Genomic DNA, 25,668 nt, shown 5'->3' on the forward strand with positions numbered 1-25,668 from the left:
GCTTGGTGTTCATGCCCATGGATTTCCTTAAAGGGAATACAAGCTTAAAAGCCTTCCTTAGAGGATGTTCTTTTAAGAGGCAAATACAACACTTTGAGTGAGACTTTAAATAGAAGTGTTGGCTGGAACTGAGTTTCTGCATATATTTTCTGATGAGTCAGTCTTGTAGCAAGCATTATTTTCTGTTTTTGCCCAAGTCAACATACAGTTTTGTTGTTGTTGTTTAGCCTTATTTCTTGATGAAAGGACATATCCTGAGGTGCAGTTATTAATTTTCATCTAAAATAATATTTCAGGAATTAACATTTAACATTTTCTGAGGCAACTAACTTGAAATATTAGAGCAACAGGGGTTTTTAGTATCTTTGGTCAACCCACACATTGAAAAATTATGCCTCAAAGAGGTTCAGTAAATTTCTCCTAACTGCTCAGAAAGACAGAAGCTCGAACCACGGTCTCCTTATGCAGAGTCAAGATTCAAATACTCTGCAAATATAAAAGCAAATTTAACTTTAACTTGTCTCAGAAAAGTATCTATTAAGCTTATTTATACTACGATATAAAAGCCTAATAAAAGCCTTATTTACCTCTCCTAAGAATATTTGCATTGAATAGTGTTCAACAGTAGAATTCCATGCATCACTGATCTGTATGCATTTGAAGTATATTTTACTTTCTAACTCAAGAAAGAGAAAAGAACCTGGATAACCCATACTTAGATTAATGGGGGGAAAAATAAGGAAGAAGAAGAAAAAGGGCTGTTTCTTATCTGGTTTGTGCCCATTCGTCTTCTTTAGAATCTGACATTTTATTTGGTTTAACTAAGAGGAATGGCATTCACAATTGTCATTGAAAAGAAAGCTCCTTAACTACCTGAAAATTACCTTGCTGAATTCCAAAGCACGCTGCTTCAGAGCACTTAGTTACTTTGTTTTATGATTATCTCTCCCATGCAGAATCCAAAGTGTGGCATGCATCACATGAAGTGCCCTTGTGCAATACTTAAACCATCACTCTGATTCACTGAAGGAAAATAAGTTATGCTTTATGAATGGACACCTATTAAATTTACTAAAGAAGTATGTACCACCCCCAACACATGGGATGCCTTAGAATGCCAGACTTTAACTCCATTACAATGCATAATCTTTCTTTCTTCCTCTTAATCCTTGATTCTACTTAAAAAAAAAAAAAAAAAAGACTTTCTAAGACTTTCTAACATTCAGAAGTTCTTGCTTTTCCAGGCCAGCTCCCTAGTCCTGGGAATTAACATTGAAATAACTCTGGAATAAGCCAATTCCAATTAACATCTCCCACACCCATTCCTAATTAGGCTAACACTTTTCATTAGTCATTTGTGCACTTTGTACAGATACTGGTGAATAGCTCATAAATGCTAATAAATGTGTCTCTCTGAAAGGAAGAGAAAAACAAAACTAAACTGAAGTGACTATTAAGTTCAGAGGTAGATCCTGGACTAATAAAACACTCCTATAAGCACAGGCAAAGTGTTTAAGGAAAAAAAAGGTCGTCTGGATAGGTCAGAAGAAAAATGCTACATTGCAAAACATCTTTTTTGAAATGGAAAAATACCAATACTACATAGAATAACCAAGCATTAGAGGACTCACTGGCCACAAGTAACTTAATGACGTGAATTCCTTGAGTAGTGATTGTTCTTCCAGGGCACTGCCTGTCATCAGGTTCAGTCTTTAAGATGACGATCTCCTTTCACAACGTTTTCAGATATTTTTCAATACCTTTCAAAGTAAGCAAATGTTAAAGGCTGTAGTTAAGTATGGGTGGAAAGACCGATTTCTGGGTAAAGGATGAGGAAAATCACTCCGTCTCTCTGCCCTGGCCTCTGTCTCAGACACCTAGCAAGCTGGCCAAGGTAGCAAGCTGCTACATTGCCAGAGATCACCTGTCTCGTTGGTCGTTGGTCGACTCTGCTGGGCGCTGGCACTCCTCTTAGATCACCACAGCCCCTTCCTGCTTCATACTGACCATTTTAAGTCTATACTCTTACTTTATTTTTTAAATTTTTGTTTATTTTTGAGACAGGGAGAAAGAGCGCGAGCAGGGGAGGGGCAGAGAGGGGGATCTTTCCAGTGGAAACCCATTCAGTCTGCAGGAATCTTCCAGGAAATTTTCTGCACACATATTAATAAGTGTATGCACTTTGTTGTTTCTTATTATTGTTTTAAGTTCTAAGAACGCAGTCTTATTGCACATATATTTGTAAGTACACTTTTTCATTAAAAAATTACCTTTAAAATATATTCATGTTGATATTTATATATTTCTATCTTCACCTCAGTAGCACGTTCAAGTCCCAGGCACTGTTCGAAGGTCTTTGTTACAAATATCAGCTCATTGAGTCTTCCTAATAATCCACATGGCACATATTGCCATGGTTCTTATTTTAGAGAGGGTGAGAGTTGAGTTACTCGCCCATGGCCACTCGTGTAGTCGGTAGCAGATACAGGATTTGAACCCAGATACTGGTTCGATCGTCAAGAGTTTGTGCAAACAGCCACTTTATTATAATATACTGAGCTGGTTTCTTTCTGTTGCAACCATATAGAATTCTTCCATATAACACTATCACATGTTACTTATCTATCTCCTTATTATTTTTGATTCCTCACTCTCACAAATCATGTGGCAAGGAGCATATTTGCGCCCACGCCCACGTCTAGAGTTCCCATCAGGTATATACGTAGAGGTAGAGTTGCTAGGAATTTTCAGTTCCATTTTCAATTTTAGCGTAGTAATTAGGAGCATGGCCCTGGATTCAGAGGGGCTGGGTTTGAATCCTGACTCCATCATTTGCCAGTGATATGACCAAGACTCATTCAAGTTTATTTTTTTGTTATTACCTTTTATCAGTGGTTCTATAGAGTTATTCTGCTTTTCAGATTATTTTCTTAGGAGTTCTTTGTGTATTCTTTATTTTATTTTATTTTTCATTTTTTTTTCAACGTTTTTTATTTATTTTTGGGACAGAAAGAGACAGAGCATGAACGGGGGAGGGGCAGAGAGAGAGGGAGGCACAGAATCGGAAACAGGCTCCAGGCTCTGAGCCATCAGCCCAGAGCCTGACTCGGAGCTCGAACTCACGGACCGCGAGATCGTGACCTGGCTGAAGTCAGACGCTCAACCGACTGCGCCACCCAGGCGCCCCATGTATTCTTTATTTTATACCTTCATCTTTGGTATGTTGCAAATAGACGCCTCCACTTGATTGTTTCACTGTTTTTTTTTTTTTTCACTTTTTTTTTTTTTTAAGGTCAGCTCTATTGAGGTAAAATATACACATAATGAAATTCACCTCTGTTAGGAATACAGCTCAATGAGTTTTGACAGACATATGCAGTCATGTAACCACCAAAGCAACAGAAATACAGAACCTTTCCATTATCACCCAAGGTTTCCTTGTGCCTGTTTGTGTCGATGGCTTCCCACCATGTATCTGAATTTCTGTCCATATAGGCTCTTCTTTTCGGAAATGCACTCTACATGGAATCGCCCATTACACAGCTTTTTGTGGCTAGTTTCCTTTACAGAATACACTGCTTTTGAGTTTCATTCATGTTGTCATATAGTTCAATAGCCCCTTCCTTTTCATCGCTAAGTGGCATTTCACTGTATGTATGCTCTCCATTCACTATCCATAACATTTAGATGATTTCCAATTTGGGGCAATTACGGAGAAAGCCGCCATGAACACTTACATGCAGGTTTCTTCATAGACATGCTTTTTGTTTTCATTTTTTCTAGATAAATTTTTGGGAGTGGGATTGCTGGATGATATGGCAACTGCATGTTTAGCATCACAAAAACACTGCTACACTGTTTTTCCACGGTGGCTGTGGCATTTTGCATTCCCAACAGCAAAGTTCCAGTTGTTCCAAATCCTCAAGAGCACTAGACCTATTATCATGATTTATCATTGCCATTATCCATTATTATTTTGCCTCCTCTAGGAGGCATGTGGTGGTGCGACATGTGATTTTAACTTCCATTTCCCCAATGATTAATAATATTGTGCATCTTTTGACGTGTTACTTGCCTTCGATGTCTTTCCTTCAGTGGTATGTAGTCAAAGTTTTTAAATCATTTTTGAGTTGTTTCGCTTCATATAATTGAGTTGTAAGAGTCCCTCATATATCCTAGATCCAAGGCTTCTATCAAATATGTGTTTCTCAAATATTTTCTCCAAGGTTGTGGCTCATGGCTTGTCATTTCATTTTCTTATCAAAGTGTTTTCAAGAGCAGTTGTTTTTAATTTTGACTAAGTACAATTTATCAAATAAATTTAGTATTGGGGGCAACGTTTGAGTCAAGGAATTTTTTTTTGTCATAAAGATGTCCAATTACCCTAGTACCATTTGCTGGAAAGACTGCCCTTTGCCCACCGATCACCATGACACTTTTATCAAAGTCAATTAATCATACATGTACAGATTTATTTCTGGAGTTACTCCTCTGTTCCATTAATGTGTACGTCCACCCAATACTACCATGCTTTAATTACTATAGGTTTTATAGTAAGCCTTGACATTAGATTGCAAATCCCCAAACTTTGTTCTTTATTTTCCAAATCATTTGCCTATATGAATTCTTTTGTGTTTCCATATAAATTTTAGAACGAGTTTGCCAATTTCCACAAAAACCTGATGTGATTTTCGTTGGGATTTTGTTAAATCTGTGTTCAACTGGGGGAGATTCGAAATCTTCATTTTCTTTGTTTCATGAACATGAACTGTCTCTACACTTATTTAAACATTCTTTAATACTTCAGGGGCGCCTGGGTGGCTCTGTCGGTTAAGCGTCCAACTTCAGCTCGGGTCATGATCTCATGGTTCGTGAGTTCAGGTCCTGCATCGGGTTCTAGGCTGACAGCTCAGAACCTGGAGCCTGCTTTGGATTCTGTGTCTCCTTCTCTCTCTGCCCCTCTCCTGCTCGTGCTCTGTCTCTGTCTCTCAAAAATAAATAAATATTAAAAATTAAAAAAAAATAAACATTCTTTATTATCTCTCATGAAAGGGCTATAGTTTTCAGTGCACAAATCCTGCATATGTGTTGTTGGATTTACAGCTAAATATGTTGCGGGTTTTCATGCTATTTTAAGTGGCATTTTAAAATTTCAATTTCTATTTGCTCATCACTTTTATGTAGAATTACATTTTTATGTGACTTTGTATCCTACAACGGTCTGAAATTCATTTATTAGTTGTAGGAGATTTTTGTGAATTATTTCAAGTCTTTTGCATAGGCTATCATGTCATCTGCAAACAAAGCCAATATTCTTTCTTCTTCTTTTTTTTTTTTTAACATTTATTTATTTTTGAGACAGAGAGAGACAGAGCATGAACGGGGGAGGGGCAGAGAGAGAGGGAGACACAGAATCGGAAGCAGGCTCCAGGCTCCGAGCCATCAGCCCAGAGCCTGACGCAGGGCTCGAACTCACAGACCGCGAGATCGTGACCTGAGCAGAAGTTGGATGCTCAACCGACTGAGCCACCCAGGCGCCCCCTTTCTTCTTTTAAGATAAGTATGACTCTTTTCTTTTGGTCTCATCACGTTGGGTAGAACCTCCAGGGACATTTGGGTGGCTCAGTCAGTTAAGAATCTGATTCTCAATTTTGCTTAAGGTCATGGGATCGAGCCCTGCATCGGGCTCTGCTCTGATCCTGGAACCTGCTTAAGACTCTTTCTCCCTCTCCCTTTGTCTCTCCCCTGCTCATTCTTTCTTTCTCTCTCACTGTCATTCTCAAAAAAAAAAAAGAAAAAAAAAGAAAAAAACTTCAACACCATGCTGAGTGGAGTGGACAGAGCACATGCTTGCTTTATTCCTGAACATTCAGTCTTTCTTTGTTAACCATGATGCCACCAGTGTGGTTTGTAGATGCCAATTATCCAAGTAAGTTCTCTCCTAAATCTTGCTTGCTGAGAGCTTTTACCATGAGTGCATGCATGTTGAGTTTTTCCAAGTGCTTTTTTAGGCATTTATTACATTATTGTGTAGTTGAATTTTTAATCTTCTGATATGGTAAATTGCACTGGGTAATTCTGAATATGAAATCAACTTTGCATTCCTGGGAAAAACATCTCTGATCATTTTATCATTTGATCAGATATTATGCTTTTAACATATACTGGATTAGACTTACTGATGTTTTTTCTACTTTTTTTTTAATGCCTATTATGTATGAGGGGAATTGGTTTGTAATTTTCTTATAACATTGTCCATGTCTAGTTTTCTAAAAGGGTAATGTTGATCTTGTAAAATTAGTTGGGAAGTGTGTATGCCTCTCTTTTCTGAAATAGTTTATGTAGAATTTGTTTTTGAATATTTTGAATAATTTTCCCATGAAGCCACCTCAGCTTGAAATTTGCTTTATAGGAAGGTTTTCCGTGGTCAATTTAATTTATTTTATAGGTATAGGGCTACCCAGGATGTCTCATTATTCTTGCTTGAGCTCTTAGTGTTTATGTATCAAGGAATTTCCCCATTTTACCTAAGATATCCCAGCAAATGACCTCAGAATCCAGCAACAGTGGTCATATAAATATGCTTGTGCTGTGACAAAGGCAGAAGTAGTGGTGACCTGTCTCCCGACCACATGGACTGCATAAGCCATTGCTGGGGCCACTCTGGCTGGAAAGCGAACGAAGTAAGTTCAATGATACTTGTTGGAGCAAAACATGAATCCAGAAGGCATAAAACCAACAATCTCCTACTTATTATCTCATTTGTCTTGTTTTATTGCTTATCATTTCCACCAAAATAGTTACAGACCTGTCCTCTCTCAGATGTGCATTCAAATGAAACGTTCTTGCCTATCTGTAATCAGAGTATTTTAACGAAACCAAGCATCTTTTGAATCGTATTGAACTTGATCGCCTCAAAATAGAACACATGCTCCCGTTGAGCAGCTGCCCCAGTTTTCTCCTCTGCGTCATTTCGTATGGACACGCATGGCCACTTTTCTACCTCACTTGCTCTCAGCACCTTATTTAGCAGTGCGTTACTAAGGTGGCAGGATATGGTGACAGGTTTCACCTTCCATTTGAAGTAAAAGATCATTCCCTGGGTGCTGGGTGCATCATTAACCTGCTGGAGGTTCACTCTTCAGTCTGCTTGTCGGTTGATAAACACTGCTGATTCTTCTAAGAGGATTAGAAAACACTCAACTCCTCAACTGTTTCCAAACCTTAGTTCTCAAAGCCCCATCTTGGAAATTTTCAAAGATGTGCACAATCTCGCAAAAAAAAAAAAAAAAAATTAAGAGACCAGAAAGGGCGTTCAGTATTGCATTCAACTTCTATGTTCCTTATTGCTTTGTTTGTTTGAATTCAGCACTGTAGTCAAAACAGAAACAGCCTAACTAGGACCTGAATGAAGCAGAGATATGAACTAGATATTAGTAAACATATCAAGGAAATGCTAGTGTGTGAAACCGCAGATTACAACATCTGATTTCTTATGCTGACAAAAGTGAATTCTAGTGTATTATGGTGGAAATAACACTGAATTATAGGAGTTGACTTCAGGCTGTTACATAGATCAGAGGCAGGACCAGATGGCTCCTGAAGGTCCCTACAATTGCCAAGTTCTATGACTCTAAGGTAAAATTTACTTTCCGAGAATTCAGTCTTCATAATGAGTTTTCATATGACCACAGTTTGTTGTTTAGTTTTTGCTCTTTGTCCGGTTTTGAAGGAAGGGTACATTTCCTCCCTAGTTAAGTTCAAGCAAGATTCAAGCAGTACGTGATCAATTTGGTCAGAGAAGATACGGATAACAAACATGAAGACCATCATTCATTTCTTGGAGAGCGTAAAAGAGTTCTCCAGAAAAACAGAACGGATAATAGGTGCAGGTGGTTATAGGTACAGTAAGTTTACATAAATTTACATAATAGACACATGTATAGGTGTAATATGCATATGTGTGAGTGTGTGTGTGTACAGAGACAAAGAGATTTACTTTTGGGGCGCCTGGGTGGCGCAGTCGGTTAAGCGTCCGACTTCAGCCAGGTCACGATCTCGCGGTCTGTGAGTTCGAGCCCCGCGTCAGGCTCTGGGCTGATGGCTCAGAGCCTGGAGCCTGTTTCCCATTCTGTGTCTCCCTCTCTCTCTGGCCCTCCCCCATTCATGCTCTGTCTCTCTCTCTGTCCCAAAAATAAATAAACGTTGAAAAAAAAAAAAAATTAAAAAAAAAAAAAAAGAGATTTACTTTTTAAAATAGGGTTGTGTGTGGTTGTGGGACTGACAAGTTTGAAATCTATAAAACCAGTCAGCAGACTGGAAATTCATCCTGACTTGGCAGTCTTGAGTCTGGGTTCCATAACACAGCAGGATGAAAACTCAGGCAGGGTTTCTATGTTGCAACCTTGAAAATTCCTTCTTCAAGAAACCTCAGTCTTTGTACTGATTGGATAGGGCTCACCCACATTATGGAAGTAATCTGCTCTACTCAAAATCTATTGATTTTTGTAATAATCATCACTACATCTCGATTGGTATTTGAAAACTAACCAGACACTGTAAATTAGCCAAGTGGAAATGTTATAGTTAACCATGACAGATCATTATTAAGGCATTAGAAAATGCTAGAAAATAAAGAATTACCAGACATTAAAGTGTTAGCAAAAAATTCTTTCATCAGAAAAGTGTAATGATTTGTCACTCTGCTATTTACTTCTGTTGATTTATTGTTTCTTCATTTATTTCAATAATATTAATAATATGAAACTTGTGGATATCTCAATATCTTTGGGTCATTCTGGAATATGTTATATTTAAAATCCCAAGCTTTAAAATCTCAGTAACACTTAAAGGAAATCAAAATTTCTCTCAACACAAGTGTTTTGAAAGGGTAAAGCACCGTTTGGGAAAGACATTAGTCTTGTCTTTTTATAAAAGAAAGAATGTTAAAAATAATTCATAAGCCAGTACTATTCAATGTAAATTAAATCTGTATATACTCTATATCTCATCACAATGACAGATGTATTCTATGTATTTATTTACCAAAAGTACAAGTTGATTTCCTGTAATATTGAAATGTTTATTATAATAGTTTTAAGAACTCCTGACTTGAAATATGAGACTATGAATCTTTGTTAGGAGAAACTACATTTGTTAAGATGTATTTGTTCACTTAAAGTTGCAAACCACATTTGCCATTTGCTATAAAATGCGAATTTTCACACACTATACTCGTGATTATTTACATCTTAGTTCTGACGTCACTGAGTTTGCTATCATTAACTCACTCAAGTTGCGTGAAAGTCCTGACGAGTTCTTTGGAACTAGAAACATACCTAAGAGCATTTCCAGTTGTTTTGTTTGTTTGTTTGTTTTGTAATATGCAGGTAAAACAGAGAGTTTAATGATTATTTTTGGAATACAATGCAGAATCTCCATTTTCTCTCTTAATAATAGTGGATAATATTTAAGAAGCAATTTATATGAACCAGGCATTGTGCTGGTACCTGGTCCACGGTACATAAATCATTCTATTTAACTCACAACAGTTCTACAACAATTTTTATTCTCTTATAGATGAGCTCCAACGCAGCAGGGACCATGTACCATCATAGCTTTATCTGAGTCCACACTCTCAGCGCGTAACTATACTGCCTTAGTAACAAGAAAGATGGATAAGATGGTTGAGAAGGAAGAGAGTGAAAGGTTGGGGGCAGGGTAAGGACTGAAGAACTATTAGGAGCACAAAGTGAGAAATATTGGAATGATCAGGATTGGGGCATGCACAGTACCTGTTCTCGGTTTCAGTTTTTCTCGTTTCAACAATTGTGTTGAAAATAAATTCTATTTTTTTTTAACGTTTATTCATTTTTGAGAGACAGAGCGCGAGCGGAGGAGGAGCAGAGAGAGAGGAAGACACAGAATCTCAAGCGGGCTCCAGGCTCTGAGTGGTTGGCACAAAGCCTGATGAGGGGCTCCAACTCACTGACCAAGAGATCATGACCTGAGCTGAAGTCCGACGCTCAACTGACTGAGCCGCCCAGGCGCCCCTGTTGAAAATACATTTTAATTACACTGTTGTCTATGCTTACTAATTCAAAGCAGAAAATCAGTTAAGATCTACTACAACTTTATGCCACCACCCTAAACATCAGTGATACTCAAAATCTATCTCCCCTAAAAGAAAATATAAAAATATAAAAAAAATTCCACCCTGGGGGCGCCTGGGTGGCTCAGTCGGTTGAGTGTGCAACTCTGGACTTTGACTCAGATCATGATCTCATGGTTCATGGGGTCAAGCCCTGTGTGGGCTCTGCAATGGCAGTGCAGAGCCTGTTTGGGAATCTCTCTCTCTCTCTCCATCTCTTTCTCTGTCTCTCTCTCAATAAACATTTTATTTTAATTCCACCCTGATTATATAACCTTTACAAATCCTTATGTCTTTTCAGAATATATCCTTCTTTTGATTCAACTGCAACTCCAGAGTTGCAGTCTAGGTCCCCCTCAAATAATGGCTCCCATGAAGCCTTTTCTAACTTTTCTCTGAAAAGATCCCCCTTGGTTCAAAAATGTTCATCGCTTTTCTGTGAGTCAACCCTGAAAATCACTTTAATTTCTAATTAACATGCCACATATCATGAGCATACGAAGCTACAGAAAGTCAGGTTGAAGACTGCTAATAATTAAAAGCAAACTCATATCGGAGAAAGCACAGATGCAAATACTAAGAAGTTGAAAAAGTTAGCCTGAAAAGTCATCCTGGGTAAGAAAGAGATTTCCTGGAAGAGAGATCAGAACAAAGGGATATGGAATAACATAGAAGTTACATGGAAAGGAAAGGAAGTAGGATCAATGTGTATGAAAAAAACCTATTCCAGGAATTTAAATATATACAAACTAATTTAATTCTCCTAAGAAATACATTCCACTGTTGTTTACACTTTCCAGACACAGAAGCAGAGCAAACAAAGCTTACATAAGATAATTTCACCTAAGTAATGGAATCAAGATTCACATTCATGTTTGTCTCACTCCAAATTCCCTTTGTTTCCAATTTTTAAAACATTTATGTATTTTGAGAGACAGAGCAAGTGAGGGATGAGCAGAGAGAGAGGAGAGGGAGAGAATTCCAAGTAGGCTCTGTGCAGAGCACGACGTGGGGCTTGGTCCCACAAACCATGAGATCATGACCTGAGCTGATATCAAGAGTTGAACTCTTAACCGAATGAGCCACCCAGGTGCCCCCAAATTCCATTCTTTTCATTCATTTATTCATTTACTCATTCATTCACTCGCTCACTCATTCTATTCATTTCATTTGCTCTCATAAACATGAGTTTCTTACACAAGATAGATATTTACTAATTTTGAATAGATGAGTTAATATATAGATAAATAAACAAACAGATAAATAAGCAAATGGGCAAATGAATAAAGTCTATGAGATCATTATAGTCTGATTGTTAGCACCAAATCCATTCTCAAATTTTCCCCAACTGACTCTGTTAGGGACCTGGAATATATTTCTGGATGATAAGAGTTAGGTTGGATCCTGTTTCTTTGAGACAACACAGGTCTCAAATGAAGCAGGTAGAACAAAAGAAAGATCTTCTCTCAGCACATTTCTTAAGCTGTACTCTTTGCTTTATCTCATGAGGAATGGGGAGAAGCTAATCATTGTTTGGGCTTTTTAGAAAATATCTTGCTTGGGGCTCCAAGTTTGGATAGAGACCAAGAAAGAGAAGCAAAAAGAGAAAAAGGAGATCTAATTAAGAATCTAACTGTAGCAGTGATTTCAATATCTGAGGCACCTGGTTTGCATATTCTCCAGAAACCCTATACCTTACATTTAAATGGTTAGCGTACCTTAAGGGAAGCAGAACCAATGCATTTTCATGCCAAAGAAAATTGATTAAAAACATATAAAACACACTGAAATAAATAGAAACATGAGCCAAATCTCTATGTTAAGTAAATTATTGTAACATAAGGTGGTCTTTCTATTCCTTTGTGACATACTAGAAAGAGATGATCCAGAAAGTAGTGAAAATAAAATGTGTCCTAAGAAAGGGAAAGGAAGGGGGTTGGGGGTGAGGTCGGGAAGAAAGATAATTTTGGAAGTAGCAACTTGCATATTTCTATTTGTGGCATAGGTTGTCAGTGAATTAAAATAGGTCTCATTTATTAGAAATGGATAGGCAGTTCCTGACTTAAAATATCTAGTGCTTCCTTAGTAATAAAGTTTTTAAAAATTCATTGTTTGAGATCTTAGAAATACAACATGCTGATTTATGGACCTCTGAACACATTTTGGTCAAGAAAAAGGAGACAGATCTCTCCTAGAGAAACAACAGGTGTGTCAAGAGGCCCAATTCAACATGAGAGGTGGGGAAGTTCTCAGATCCACAGATCCACAGCCCAGACACTGGAAACTAGAGTCCACAGCCCCAAGCTCATGGTCCCATCCTCTGGAAGGACTGGTGAGGAAGCGTGATAAGAAGTGGGCACACGATAGTTGGAAGGTTCCCTGGTGACCAGCAGAAACTTGGTAGACATGGGAAGATGAAGTCAATGACCGTGGTCACTCAATTCCTGGGAAGACAGGACCCCCCCCTCTGACAGATGAAGGATGTATTAATTTGACAAAGTGCTACAGACTGGGTGCTTAAACAACAGAAATGCATGGTCTCACAGCTCTGGAAGCTGCATGACCTAGATCTAAGTATTGGCAGTATTGGTTCCTTCTAAGGGCAGTGAGGGAAGGATCCGTTCCAGGCTGCTCCCCTTGGCTTCTAGGCACCCCTCTTCTCCCTGGGTCTCTCAGTATCTCCTTCCTTCTATGCATGAATATCTCTTTGCCCCAATTTCCCCCTTTTTATGACAACAGTCATATTGGATTACAGTTCATCACAATGACCTCACTATTGAACTCGATTGCTTCTCTAGAGACCTTATCTTCAAATAAGGTCACATTCTGAGGTAATGGGGTTTAGGACTCCAACATATGAATCTTGAGAGACACAATTTAACCCATAACAAGAGACAAACAGTCATTAAAGTGGGGAAAAAAGGCATTTTAAAATTTTGATTAGATAGTGTCTCCAAACGTCAATTTTTTCTAGGTCTAATGAGGACTTGGGGTGAATTGTCTCCTCAGGAACTTTATAAACCCTTTCCATTGGGTGTGTGTATGAGGAAAACAACTTGGTAGAGTCCTCCGGGGTTTCACTAAATCAGTTATCTAATGAAAAGGAAATTGATCTCCCTCTGCACAGACATGGCTGAATATGTTTTATTCGTTTACTTAAGAGACACAGATCATCCCTTTCTCACATATAGGACAAAGGTGACTATTTTCATGGCCAATAATCCGGTAATCACCATCCATGCAGCACCGCAGGGTGCCTGCGACCCTCCACTTCCTAGTGTCTCATACTGACAAGGTACCAGACTCTTCTATTTATGTTTCCTAAGGAACCAAGCAGCAGAATCTGGGTTCATGAACAGAGGATCACGTATTTTCAACTGTCAACAAGTAAAAATAATAAAGCCAATAATAAGACTGCCTGTATCATCTTCTTAATAAACATTACTGCAAGTCTATGGTGACACAGGAACTGAGGGGAGGAGGGTGGTCCTTCCTCTAGGTCAACTGTATCTGGGAAATTAAGATGGGATGCATGAAGCTGGCAATTCCTAAAATACTCTGGAAAAGCAACAGACTAAGAACTGTAAAGGTCAGATATGTGCAGCTGTGAACAGTGTCATCAGGGCCACATTTGCAAATCATCTTGAAATTGTTTGCCTTTGGGAATGTTTGATTAAAAAGGCATTATGACATGGAGATTGCGAAATTTTAAATGGGAGCTAGAAACTTTTCGTTCAAAAAAGTCTGATCTACAATGAAATAAAATACCAACAAAACTAATTAAACTGCAAGCATTGTAAGATAAATGAATAGGAATGCTTAACTACTCTTGGAAGTAAGTATAGAGGAGGGTCAACATTAATCAGTGGGACACATGGAAACATTTCTTTGGTCTGACAGTATTACTGGTCTAGACGGCTCAACCAAGATAAGTGGTGCGTGAAACATAAAGATGGGGGAAAGAGAAAAGGAAAAGGAAGGAAGTAAGGGATGGTTGGGAAGAGAAAGAAAGGGACATTCGAGAGGGATAAGAAACATAGCATGTGAGCACAGCATTAAGCCATTAACTTAAGAGATCATTTATCACTGGTTTTGCTGATCAGTCTTCTGAAAATTTAAAACAGCGCTTTCTATAGAGGGTTGCAATTGCTATACTCTTATTTTTAAGCAAGTGTACTTTTGGAAATCCCAAGTTTCTCATTTAATTATAAACATTTTGCTCTTTTGTTAAAGAATGACTCAGGCAATAAAAAAAGAATGACTCACACAATAAAAATGTATTTAAGATATTTACAGCAACGATTCTCAAATTCGATACCTCGGAAGCACTTGGGAAATGGTTTCTTGGATTATTTGAGCAAAGATTCACATATACTCTATGCTAATTGCCAGGCAATTTTGTGGGTATTTTACCTATATTATCTCTTTTAATTTTTATAATATTATAATAACCCAATGCAAGAGATACCCTTATTCCCATGTCACAGATGAGAAAAGTGGGGGCAGAGAGAGCTCAAGTCAATGGCACAAGATCATAGTGCTGGGAAAGGCAATGCCAGGCTTTGCTTTTGAGTTTTCACATTACCTTCTCTCTCAGTCATGAAGGCCTTTTCCCCACAGCCACCTCTGTGCTGGTGGGATTCTGACCTGCATGTTTTAACAGGCATTACTGAAACGCACCAGAGTTTCAAATCTTGAGTGATCAAACATAGTCCATTCTACAATGCCCCGAGATTACCTTGTTTATTTATTTGGAATTCCAGATCTCTACAAACAAATCAGATCCTGATATTAAGATGAGTTAAAAAGTCAATGTCAAGAAAGGTAGCCAGCAAGAAAGACGTAACCCGTGGACAACACTTCCTGAGGAATACGTGAGCTAAACTTTGTTTTACAGCCTTTATCCCCTCTCATTGAAACCTGAGTCTACTCTGAATGGGGCAGAACTTGCAAAGGAATTAGTCTCTGGGCACCAGAACCAAATTTTAGCATCATAGAATTTAAGCACTGAAATGGGAAAATGAGACAGTGGAGTTAAGCAAAGACACCAAAACAAGACCCTGGGTTGGAGGTGTCCCTGATGTTGGTGCTCTCTCCAGTTGCCTCCAACAGACACCGGGAAACCATGACCTCTGCTATGTCTGTGCCTCCAGCCAGCCACCGTGACACAGCTCAGTCAATGAAGCAGTATTAAACAAGGTCCTCTCTAGAGAAAATCAACTGTCTTTCTGTCTAGGGCTCCTGCCTAACTATAAGAGTAAAGGAGCCCTGGGGACCAAGAAACCTCAAGTACCCTCTACTTTGAAGCCGCTGAACATCCAGAAGTGCCCTGGAATAACTTCTTCCTCTACCTTTCTTGTTCCTGCTCCCCTCTGCATGCCACGACCCATGCCTGCTCATGTACCGTCCCCTCTCACCCCTGCACTGGAAAGGGAAGAAATTCATGAACAGAGAGCTCCCCTAATCCTATGTCACTTTCCAGAGGTTAGATGAATAAATGCAGAGTAAATAAGGAATTGCCTTCTATATGCCACTCCTGTGCTTTCAGTCAGCAAAGGCTTGGGAGAGAAGGAAATGAAGCAGGAGACAGGGACACGCCAGCCTCAGGAAGAGGCCAGACCTCCACTAAGTAGCAGGAGAGGAAGGTGTTCACACACACACACACACACACACACACACACACACGTCTACTAGTCTCTACTCTTTCTCTTCATTTCACTACTTTCCACTGGGTCAAAACTTGTTATCATCTGGAAAACATTAAGCCTATGGGTCTTAGTTGAGCCGTGGCCTCGGAGTAGAAAAGCTTCTGTGTCCGATAGATACACATAGTCAACCTTCACTAAGCTGCCCAATCAAAGAAGGAACAAAAATAAATATTTACATAACACTCTTACATGATTTATTTTGCTTAAGGCATTTAAAACATGAAGACAATTTCCCTTTACATGCAATCAACATATGTCTATGGAGCACCTACATGGATGTACTACAGACCATTGCACTTCCTTCCACTCATACATTCCACATCCGATTTCTAATGCAAAATCCCTTTTTATTCTGCCTTCCATTTTAGCTATCACAGTCTGTCACAATTGCTATTCTTCTCTCCTGTATTTATAGTGAGTCATTACTACTCATCATGAGGCCATCTGCACAATGTCGCTGGGTAGTGACACGTAGCCTTTGTTCAAACCCTAGGGTGCTGCATCTTGCAGGATGGATATTAATGCTACTAAATCCATCTTCAACATTTCCAAACAACAGCATTCGTAACAGCTATTATATCTGCACAGTAGCAAGAAGAGAGGGTGCAGCGTGTTATTAGCAGCAACTGCCCATTACAACAGAATTATGATGTTATAAGCAGAAAATAGATTTCCTTTTCTCTCTCTGTAATGTTGTACTTTATATTCTTGGAAAGACAATCCCTGCACAGAGGTGGTTACAGTTGTCAGGCATGTAGTATGATGTCACGCAGCTATGAGCATCTCCTGTGGGCTCCTGGCTAGATGTTAACCCTTTAATTTAATTTAACTTAATTTAATTTAATTTAATTTAATTTAATTTAATTTAATTTAACTTGGTTAACCCTTTAATCTAACCATGGTGGTACATTAGAACCACATGTGGAACGGCCTGAGGAGCTCAATCATTGGTTTTTAAAATTGTTCATTTTGGGGGGTACCTGAGTGGCTCAGTTGGTTGAGTGTCCGAGTTCAACTCAGGTCATGATCTCACGGTTTGTGAGTTCGAGCCCCACATTGAGTTCACTGCTGTCAGCCTGTTAGCACAGAGCCTGCTTTGCATCCTCTGTCCCCCCTCTCTAGCCCTCCCTGCTTGTGCTTTCCCCAAAATTATAAATGCATATATACATACATACATATATACATACATACCTAAGTCAATAAATAAAATTGTTTATTTTCTGCTTGGTTCGTATGTCTAAAATGGCCCTTTGTAAATTCTGTTGCATATTCAGAATTAAGACACCACTGATTTAAGTTGTTGCCCAGTATTTAAAGACCATGTCAAGTTCTGTTGGTGTGTAAAGTATTTAAACATAAGTGAGGTGGTCCATCTGACCTGTGATTTGTTTCATGATCGACGTTTTACGTCCCAATCCGCCAACGTGGACACATTATATTTCTCTATTAAATATGGAAGACTATCCTTCAAGTGCCCAGGCAGTGTGTTTTCACAAAATGTCCTAAAACCCAAAGTCTCTCCATTTACCTCTCCTTCTCCCACGTGTGATAGAGACATTAACTAACACAACAAAATAATAGTGTGGGCTTAATGACTAGTGGCCGCTGAAATTTGGCCCCGGAGCTGTTAAATAAAGAGGAGTAACTGAAGTTGTAAGGAAGTGGGGGGCGGAGCACATCTTCTCTGAATGGGGCAGTTTGTAGTCTGTTCCAGGCAGCCGCAAGCAAGGGAGCCCAGCATAACCAGAATGTCAGAAATTTAGAAGATGTCAGACCTCCATATTCTGTGTGATTTCTTTTGATTTTTAAATATTGGCGACTGATTTGGAGTCTGATGAAAAGCCTGTGGGGACCTATACCTGTGTGATGAAGAAACCGGTGTGTGGGCTGGATTTGGTAGAGGACCTGACAGTTTGCCATCTGTGATCTCAACCGGTATAACACTCCTCCTTGACGCGAGGAGAGTCAGATGTATGCGGAAGAGAAGGGCATCCTTGTGTGCCTGTGAGGACAGCAGGAGGGTTGTGTCACTGTGGACAATTTTTGCTAACTTTATTATTTTGGTTAACAACTGTCCTATATCCAGTGAGCAAAGGGTCACTCTTACTTGTGATAAGACAACCGTTTTTGAAGAAGTTCTTTGAAAACCAGTATTTGAGAAAGGCATGGTGCTCACAGCATTGTGTAGGCTAGGACTCTTGTTTCAGTAGTTGGGAGCTCGTAGGAAAGAAAAATTCAAAATGTAAAGATCGTAAGATAAACTTTTTAAAAGTGGCTGTTTGATGTGAATGTAGCTACTTCATCTTTCCCTGGACTTATAGAAGTCCTGTAGAGCGCTTCTTTTTGTAACGCTGCAACGGAACCTGCTTTTACATGAGGAAAGTTGTTAATTTAAACATATACAGTAAAATTGTACAGTCATTTTATCAAGTAGAGTTACAACTCAATGCCATAAGCCACCGCACTATACTTTCTGAGTGTCTGACACCACATATTTGACTTTTGGTGTCTGTTGCATCAGTTCATTGATCTTGAAATTGGCAGGAAACGGCAAGAGACTCAAACGATGTGATATTTCTATCAGATATTTTCCTTTGTTAAAACAAACTTGGAGTCAAAGAGGACCAGAGAAAAATAACAAAAGCAACAACAAACCACAACAATGCAATTATTGAAAGTTAGGTTGGGACTCTGGACAGAGACGTTTCCATGGAAGGTATATTGAAGAGAGACCTGGGCATTGCATGCAGGTTTCCAATATCTCAGATGGGATATCACCAGCACATGTTGAAGCATCTTGGATAGAGCAACTAAGGTAAAGACAGAGACATATTTAACCTAATGAAGCTTGAACATGAGGGTCCTCTTTAGGGGTCTTTGTCTGACCTTTTCCAAGGCTCCACTCCACTCCTCCAGGGAGGTTCGGGGGAACCCACCGCTCTGGCTGTGCTGCCATAGTCTGGGAGTCGATCATTTGCCCTTGTAGTAGTTCTGGGGCTGTAGGTGGATCCAGAAGGCTGCCTGTATTACCATTGGCTCCTAGAATCAACCTGATGAACCTCAGAACTTCAGGGAGGTGTGGGGCACCTGGGTGACTCAGTCTGTTAAGCATCTGATTCTTGACTTCGGCCTAGGTAACGATCTCATGATTCGTGGGATTGAGCCCTGTGTCGGGCTCTGCGCTAACAGCATGCAGCCTGCTTAGGATTCTCTCTCTCTCCCTCTCTCTCTGCCTCTCTCTCTCTCTCTTTCTCTCTCAAAACAAATAAATTGAAAAGAAATAAAAAAAAAAAAAAAGGACGTTAGACTGGGAGAGAGCCAAAGCATAAGAGACTGTTAAAAACTGAGAACAAACTGAGGGTTGATGGGGGGTGGGAGGGAGGGACGGGTGGGTGATGGGTATTGAGGAGGGCACCTTTTGGGATGAGCACTGGGTGTTGTATGGAAACCAATTTGTCAATAAACTTCATATAAAAAAAAAAAAGAAAAGAAATAAAAGAACTTCAGGGAGTTTTGAGTTCAAGAACAATTAAACCAAGACACTACTCGGCTATCCAGTAGAAGATCACTAAAATTGAGGATCCATAGCTGATTGATTCTCACACAAGTCAGCCTCCAGGGCCGGCAGACTGGGATGGGGAGGTGAGGCAGGGACACCAGGCTAAGATAAGCCTGATCCCAGGATTGAAGCATCAGCTGAGGAGAAACCACACAGGACGTTACAGATGTGGCGTTACTAATAGATAGCAATGTTGAAAGGACCTTTTCTGTGTCATCAGAGATAATTTGAGTATTTTTTGGTACATAATTATGGAAGAAAAAGTGAGTTATGTTCTCTTCTTTCTACAGAAAATGATGTTGACAAAATCATTGTCATATGTGAAAGTGATCAAAGACTATGCAGGCCATAAATATAGAGGAAATGTTACAGATGATAGTGATGATTTTGATATCATATTGTTGTCTTGATTTTGTGATATTTGTGTTTTTATTGTCATCCTGTAAGTTTGTATTTGCTAATATTATTTTTATTCTAAATTAGCATTCGTGTTTATATCTCCTACTATATTCATAATGTTGTATTCTTTTTCTTAAAGAGGTCCCCCCAAATTATAAACTTCAAGATTGCAAGCTGGGGTCCTGTCTAGTTAGAAAGCAGGGACAGAATCATGTACCAAAATCAGGGAGAAAAACAGAATCTGCCATGACTGGAGATACTCAGAAAGCATTCAAAATTTTAAGTATTATGGAAAGGTAGACCCCAGGAAATTTTGCACATATAAATGTATCATACAAAAGCCATGAATTAAGTTCATTTTGAACCAATATGATAATGATTGCACTAAAAGACAGAATATCCACAAGTTCTCTAGGGGGATAGAAGAAGTTCCAGATAGTCCTGTCCCTCTTTCTACCACTGTATCTTGTTTCTTTTTCTAAACAGTAGATTTTTACAACATATTTGTTCAGGATTATGCCCATTTCTAACTTCTATTTCAATCTCTTTGGCTTCCTGTTATAACAGCCCTCTAGACTGGACATAGTAAGCATTGTTAATAGTAGGTACTGAATGCAAAATTATATTAGAGAGAGTAAATGAATGGCTTGATGTAGGGGCAATCTTTAGAAGGTTCCTCATCAAGACCAGATTTCTGCTTCTCAGACACTGACACAAAACGGAGATGACTGCCTCGAAATCCCCACCTTAGGAAGAAAGCATTCCTCGGCCAAATCTGAGCACATGTACAACTAGTCATGACCAGAAAAATAAGAGGGGCTTCCTTGGCCATGACGGAGTACGCATTAATTACATATCGTCATAGCATTTGTAACATGGATGTAATTCTTTGACATAGAGCTATAAAATGAGTGCACCCATAAATACAAGATGAAGAGAATTAGTTAACTCCAATTACAAAGAGGATTACTGAGTTACATGTATGCAAATGAGGGACTCCAAATCTGGAAAAGATGGCACTGTAAAGTGCCACACCCATTGCTGAGAGTATATAAATGCCTTACTTGAGAAGCAATATTCAAGCACAGAATCTTTTGTCACTCAGCTGAACTCCCATCTCCTGCCAACATGTCCTACAGCTGCTGTTCTGGAAACGTCGCCTCCCAGTCCCTTGGGGGCTACCTGCGCTACCCAAGCTCCTCCTGTGGCTCTTCTTCCCCCAGCAACCTGGTCTACCGCACTGACCTCTGCTCTCCCAGCACCTGCCAGCTGGGCTCCAACCTCTACAGCGGCTGTCAAGAGACCTCCTGTGAGCCCACCAGCTGCCAGACATCCTGCGTGGTGTCCAGCCCCTGCCAGACGTCCTGCTCCTTCCCGAGGACCTCCACGTTCTTCAGTCCCTGCCAGACGACTTATTCTGGGTCTGCCAGCTTTGGGTCCAGAAGCTGCTATTCTCTGGGCTGTGGGTCCAGTGGCTTCAGACCCATGGCTTGCAGAGTCCAAGGTTTCCCTTCCATGAGCTATGGATCTCAGTTCTGTCACCCATCCTTCTTGACTTCTAGGACCTACCAGTCTTCTTGTTACAAACCAATGTGTAGATCTGGCTTCTACTGATCACTTTACTAAATTTCTAACCTTATTGTTCATCTCACCAATACCTCTACTCATAACCTTTATTCTCTTCATCACTTGCAGGAAGAAGTAGCTTCTTATTCTTTGATTATCAAATTCTCACCTAGTGTCTGCCCCCAAATACTGGCTGACAGATTTTATTTGAAAAATTCTCCAATGAATATACTCCCTGAACATAAGGTCTAAAGTCTGAATTGCAGATAAGATTCATATTATTGGATTTTCTTCCAAAATTGTATGAAAAACCAAATGACTATAATCTAATAAACTTACTGCTTCTGATATCCAGCTGTTTATTGTTGTTAGTTGTTTATTGGCTAAGTTTTTTTACTGTGATAAAGAAGATATGAAAATATCTATCTGCACCTGGAAATAGATTGGAAATCTTGAGAAATTGGGGACTTGAACTAATTTTGAGGGACCTCAGACATTTTTCTTACTCAAACTACAGGTAGTGGAAGACTATTTTGTGAATGGAAATCTCAGATTCAGGAATGGCATTGATTTCCTCACAAGAAGTGGTAAGGTAGCAGACTAGCTGATAGTTATATAAGGAATGCAGAGAACAAAAATAATGTTTAGATTTATATGGTGAGGCTTGCACATGAAAGAAAAATGGAATCGAACACAAATGAAAATGACTATGTATTAATTTTAGGTAGTTTGGCTTGAAGTCACCCACCTTTTCTTAGTAAAGGTGATAAGCACCTGTAATGTCACTGATGAGTTCTCAATATGATCTTCTCTACGTATGTGTAATGAGTGATGCCTTAACATTAGAGTGAAGAATCTAAATTCCTAAGGATGATTTCCACCTTGGTTTTGACTCATGTTTCAAACTAAAAGATAATAAGCATTTGGTACCATCAGGAATGGTGATTTAATGCATATTTAAACACACAAAAACATGGGCAAATATTATCTTTCATTTTCATGATATCATTCTCTGTTTTTTTAGGCAAAGTATTTCCAGGAATATCAAAATGCAAAGATAGATTTTGATAAGGAACCTACTCCCGACTTGGGCTGTGTGCTAACAGTTCAGAGCCTGGAGCCTGCTTCAGATTCTGTGTCTCCCTCTCTCTCTGCCCCTCCCCTGCTTATGCACTGTCTCTCTGTCTCTCTCTCAAAAATAAATAAACATTAAAAAAATTTTTTTAACGAAAAGAAATTACTGAAAATTCAGTTAACTTACAGTTGAAGGAGATATTTATGAGGTGTGTCAATGGAATACATGGTTAAAAATAGTTGATGAATGGAGCACTTGGGTGGCTTAGTTGGTTAAGCATCCAACTTTATCTCAGGTCATGATCTCACAGTTGATGGGTTTGAGCCCTGCGTCAGGCCCTATGCTGACAGCTCAGAGCTTGGAGCCTGCTTCGGATTCTGTCTCCGTCTCTCTCTGCCCCTCCTCCCGCTCACGCTCTGTGTCTCTCTCTCTCTCAAAAATAAATAAACATTAACATTTTTGAAAAAAAGATAGCTGATGAGTAACTGTCACTCCATCATTTAGAGGTATTACATTTTATTTGTTTTTTTTTTAGAGGTATTACATTTTAAACCACAATAATTCTTGTTTCCACCCCCTTCCATTCAAACCATTAAAATAGTTTAGTGCTCAGACGTTTACTTCTATTTCTCGTAATTCTAATCATTATTTCATATTTTAAAAGCTAAATATTGTATCTAAGGATTAATTATGAATTTTAAAGTTATTCCTAAGGGGGACTAAGATAAAAATTGGTATACTTAGAAATGAAAAAAGTATATATTCAGAATTAATATCTTTTGCCTAGAAAAATCTAGATAAAGAAAATACATGTGACATGTTCAGAAATTACCAGGGACAAAACATCAGGGAGGTTTCAACCACCACAACAACAAAGTCTCAGAATTTGTGACTATTTTTAGATTAGGAATATTGCTGAATCCAAATGAGAGGCTGATGCAACTCATGAGCTCAGGTAACCAAAACTGAAGGTTACAAACTTCTAATGATTTTGACAAAAATTGTCTGAGACTCTGAACAAAACCTTAGGACTAGGGTAAGCCTCAAATATTGACCCCTTCCTATGAACTAAAGCTCAGTTCCAAATTATTTCAATGCTTGATTAGATTAGTATGGTATAGAGACGACCTTCAATAATTTCTTTACACAGACAGATATAGATATAAATGTAAATGCAGGTATAGCTTTATAGGTATAGATATAATTATAGATATACTTTTATATAGATACGGATGAATATATAGATGATAAAGATAGATGATGTAGATAGAGATCATCTGATACCCTTGGGAAATTCACCAGGCTTTAAGAAGTTAAGAAATGATTAAATCCGAAATATGTATCATGTGGTAGAAGTCACTTTAGGAAATAAAAAGAGAAATTTAAGATTTTAAGAGAGAGAGAGAGAAACATATTAAAATAACCAACTAAAAATTCTAAAATTGAAAAGTGCAGTAAGTTAAATGTAGAATTGTTGAATGGATTAAGAAGAAATTAGACACAGCTGGAGAGACAATTGGAGATTGTTCTGGAGAACATATTCAAACTAACAAATAAAGAGAATGCATCAGAGTCAAAACTGATGAACAAAAAGGAAGAGAAAACTTTAAAATCACCAACAGGGAAAGAAAATGCAAGTTACCTTCAAAAAAGCCGCAGTAAGATTGACAGCTGAATTCTAAACAGATAGAAAAAGGAAAGCAGGAAAATAATTAAATATCCTCAAATTTCTGAAGAAAGAACACTTTAAAGCTAGAGTACTTGACTAGTGAGTATTTGTTTCAAAACTAAAGGAGAAATGTAGAATTTTCAGACAATCAAAAACATAAAGAATCTGTCACTACCTTTCCAGAACTAAAATATATAATAAAAGTTATATATAGTCAGAAGCAAAATAACCCCAGAACATACAAAAAAGATCTAAAAAGAAATGAAGAGTAAACAAAAGATATATATTGGGTAGATGTAAGCAAATTTGGGTCGTAAAAACAAGGAGGCAAATACCTATCAATATACATAAGCATAACTGAAATTATAATAATGAATATCCTAACATAATAATACATGAATTGGGATGCCTGTGTGCCTCAGTTGGTTAAGCATCCAACTCTTGATCTCGGCTCAGGTCATGATGGCTCGTGGGATCCAGCCCCACATCGGGCTGTGCACTGACAGCTTGGAAACTGCTTGAGATTCTCTCTCTCCCTCTCTCTGCTCCTCCCTTTCTCGTTCTTTCTCTCTCTCTGTCTCTCAAAATAAACAAATAAATTTAAAAAAAAGAGAAGCTGTCATTAAAAATAATAGTGCATGAATTGGGGTAAAGATAACTGACCCTAAGATTTCTGACATTCTTGGGGCGCCTGGGTGGCTCAGTCGGTTGAGCATCCGACTTAGCTCAGGTCATGATCTCGCGGTCTGTGGGTTCGAGCCCCACGTCGGGCTCTGTGCTGACAGCTCAGAAACCGGAGCCTGCTTCAGATTCTGTGTCTCCCTCTCTCCCTGCCCCTCCCCCACTCGTGCTCTGTCTCTCTGTCTCTCAAAAATAAATAAACACTAAAAAAAATTTAAAAAAAGGATTTCTGACATTCTTGCATTGGACAGGAAATAGTAAAAGTGTTCATTTATATTAGCAAGTCAACAAAGCATGCTGTGAACTCTAAGGAGCTGTGTCCAGTAGAACTCCTGTGTTGTTGAAAATATTTTTATCTGCATTTTCCAATATATGGCTTCCATCAGCCACGTGTATCTATTGTGCTCTTGAGACGTGGCTAATATGACTGGAGAATGAAACTTTTAATTTAATTTAATTTTAATTGATGTTAATTGAACTTGATATATGTGGATAGTAGCTAGTCTGTTGGATGGTGTGGCTTTAGGGTATCCTCTAAATGAATTACAAAGTCATGGATATCATCCTGAAAGGCTGACAGAATGGTTGTGAAGAAATATCTTGTATTACATCTAATAATCTTCATGTCTTGTCATACAGCAAACTTTGGGGTTAGTAAAACGGAGATAGCATTTTTTGTTTCTTTTTCCTGATGATTCTTTTTACTTTTTCACTTCTCTGTTTCCTTATATTGAAGAAACTCTATTTTAAGTAGACAATAATTTTGGGTTTTAGTCCAGTCTGATAGTCTAAGTCTTTTCTACGGATTATTTAGTCTATTAGAGTTAACTTAATTATTGATAATTTCAAATTTCTGCTTAC

The 25,668-nt window shown here is 38.7% G+C and overlaps 1 protein-coding gene across 1 annotated transcript; it reads left to right on the plus strand.

Moving 5' to 3' along the window:
- The first annotated feature begins 20,917 nt into the window (after positions 1-20,917).
- Positions 20,918-21,430, plus strand: LOC124525915 (keratin-associated protein 13-1-like). The gene has a single exon (XM_047098547.1). It carries the CDS (start codon positions 20,945-20,947, stop codon positions 21,428-21,430), a length of 486 nt encoding a protein of 161 aa, XP_046954503.1. The 5' UTR covers positions 20,918-20,944.
- The last annotated feature ends 4,238 nt before the right edge of the window (positions 21,431-25,668 follow it).

The sequence above is a fragment of the Lynx rufus genome, unplaced genomic scaffold, assembly GCF_022079265.1.
Source record: "Lynx rufus isolate CCGP_SWC_20201006 ecotype Redwood Valley unplaced genomic scaffold, mLynRuf1.p SCAF_5, whole genome shotgun sequence".
In the NCBI taxonomy this organism is placed as follows: domain Eukaryota; kingdom Metazoa; phylum Chordata; class Mammalia; order Carnivora; family Felidae; genus Lynx; species Lynx rufus.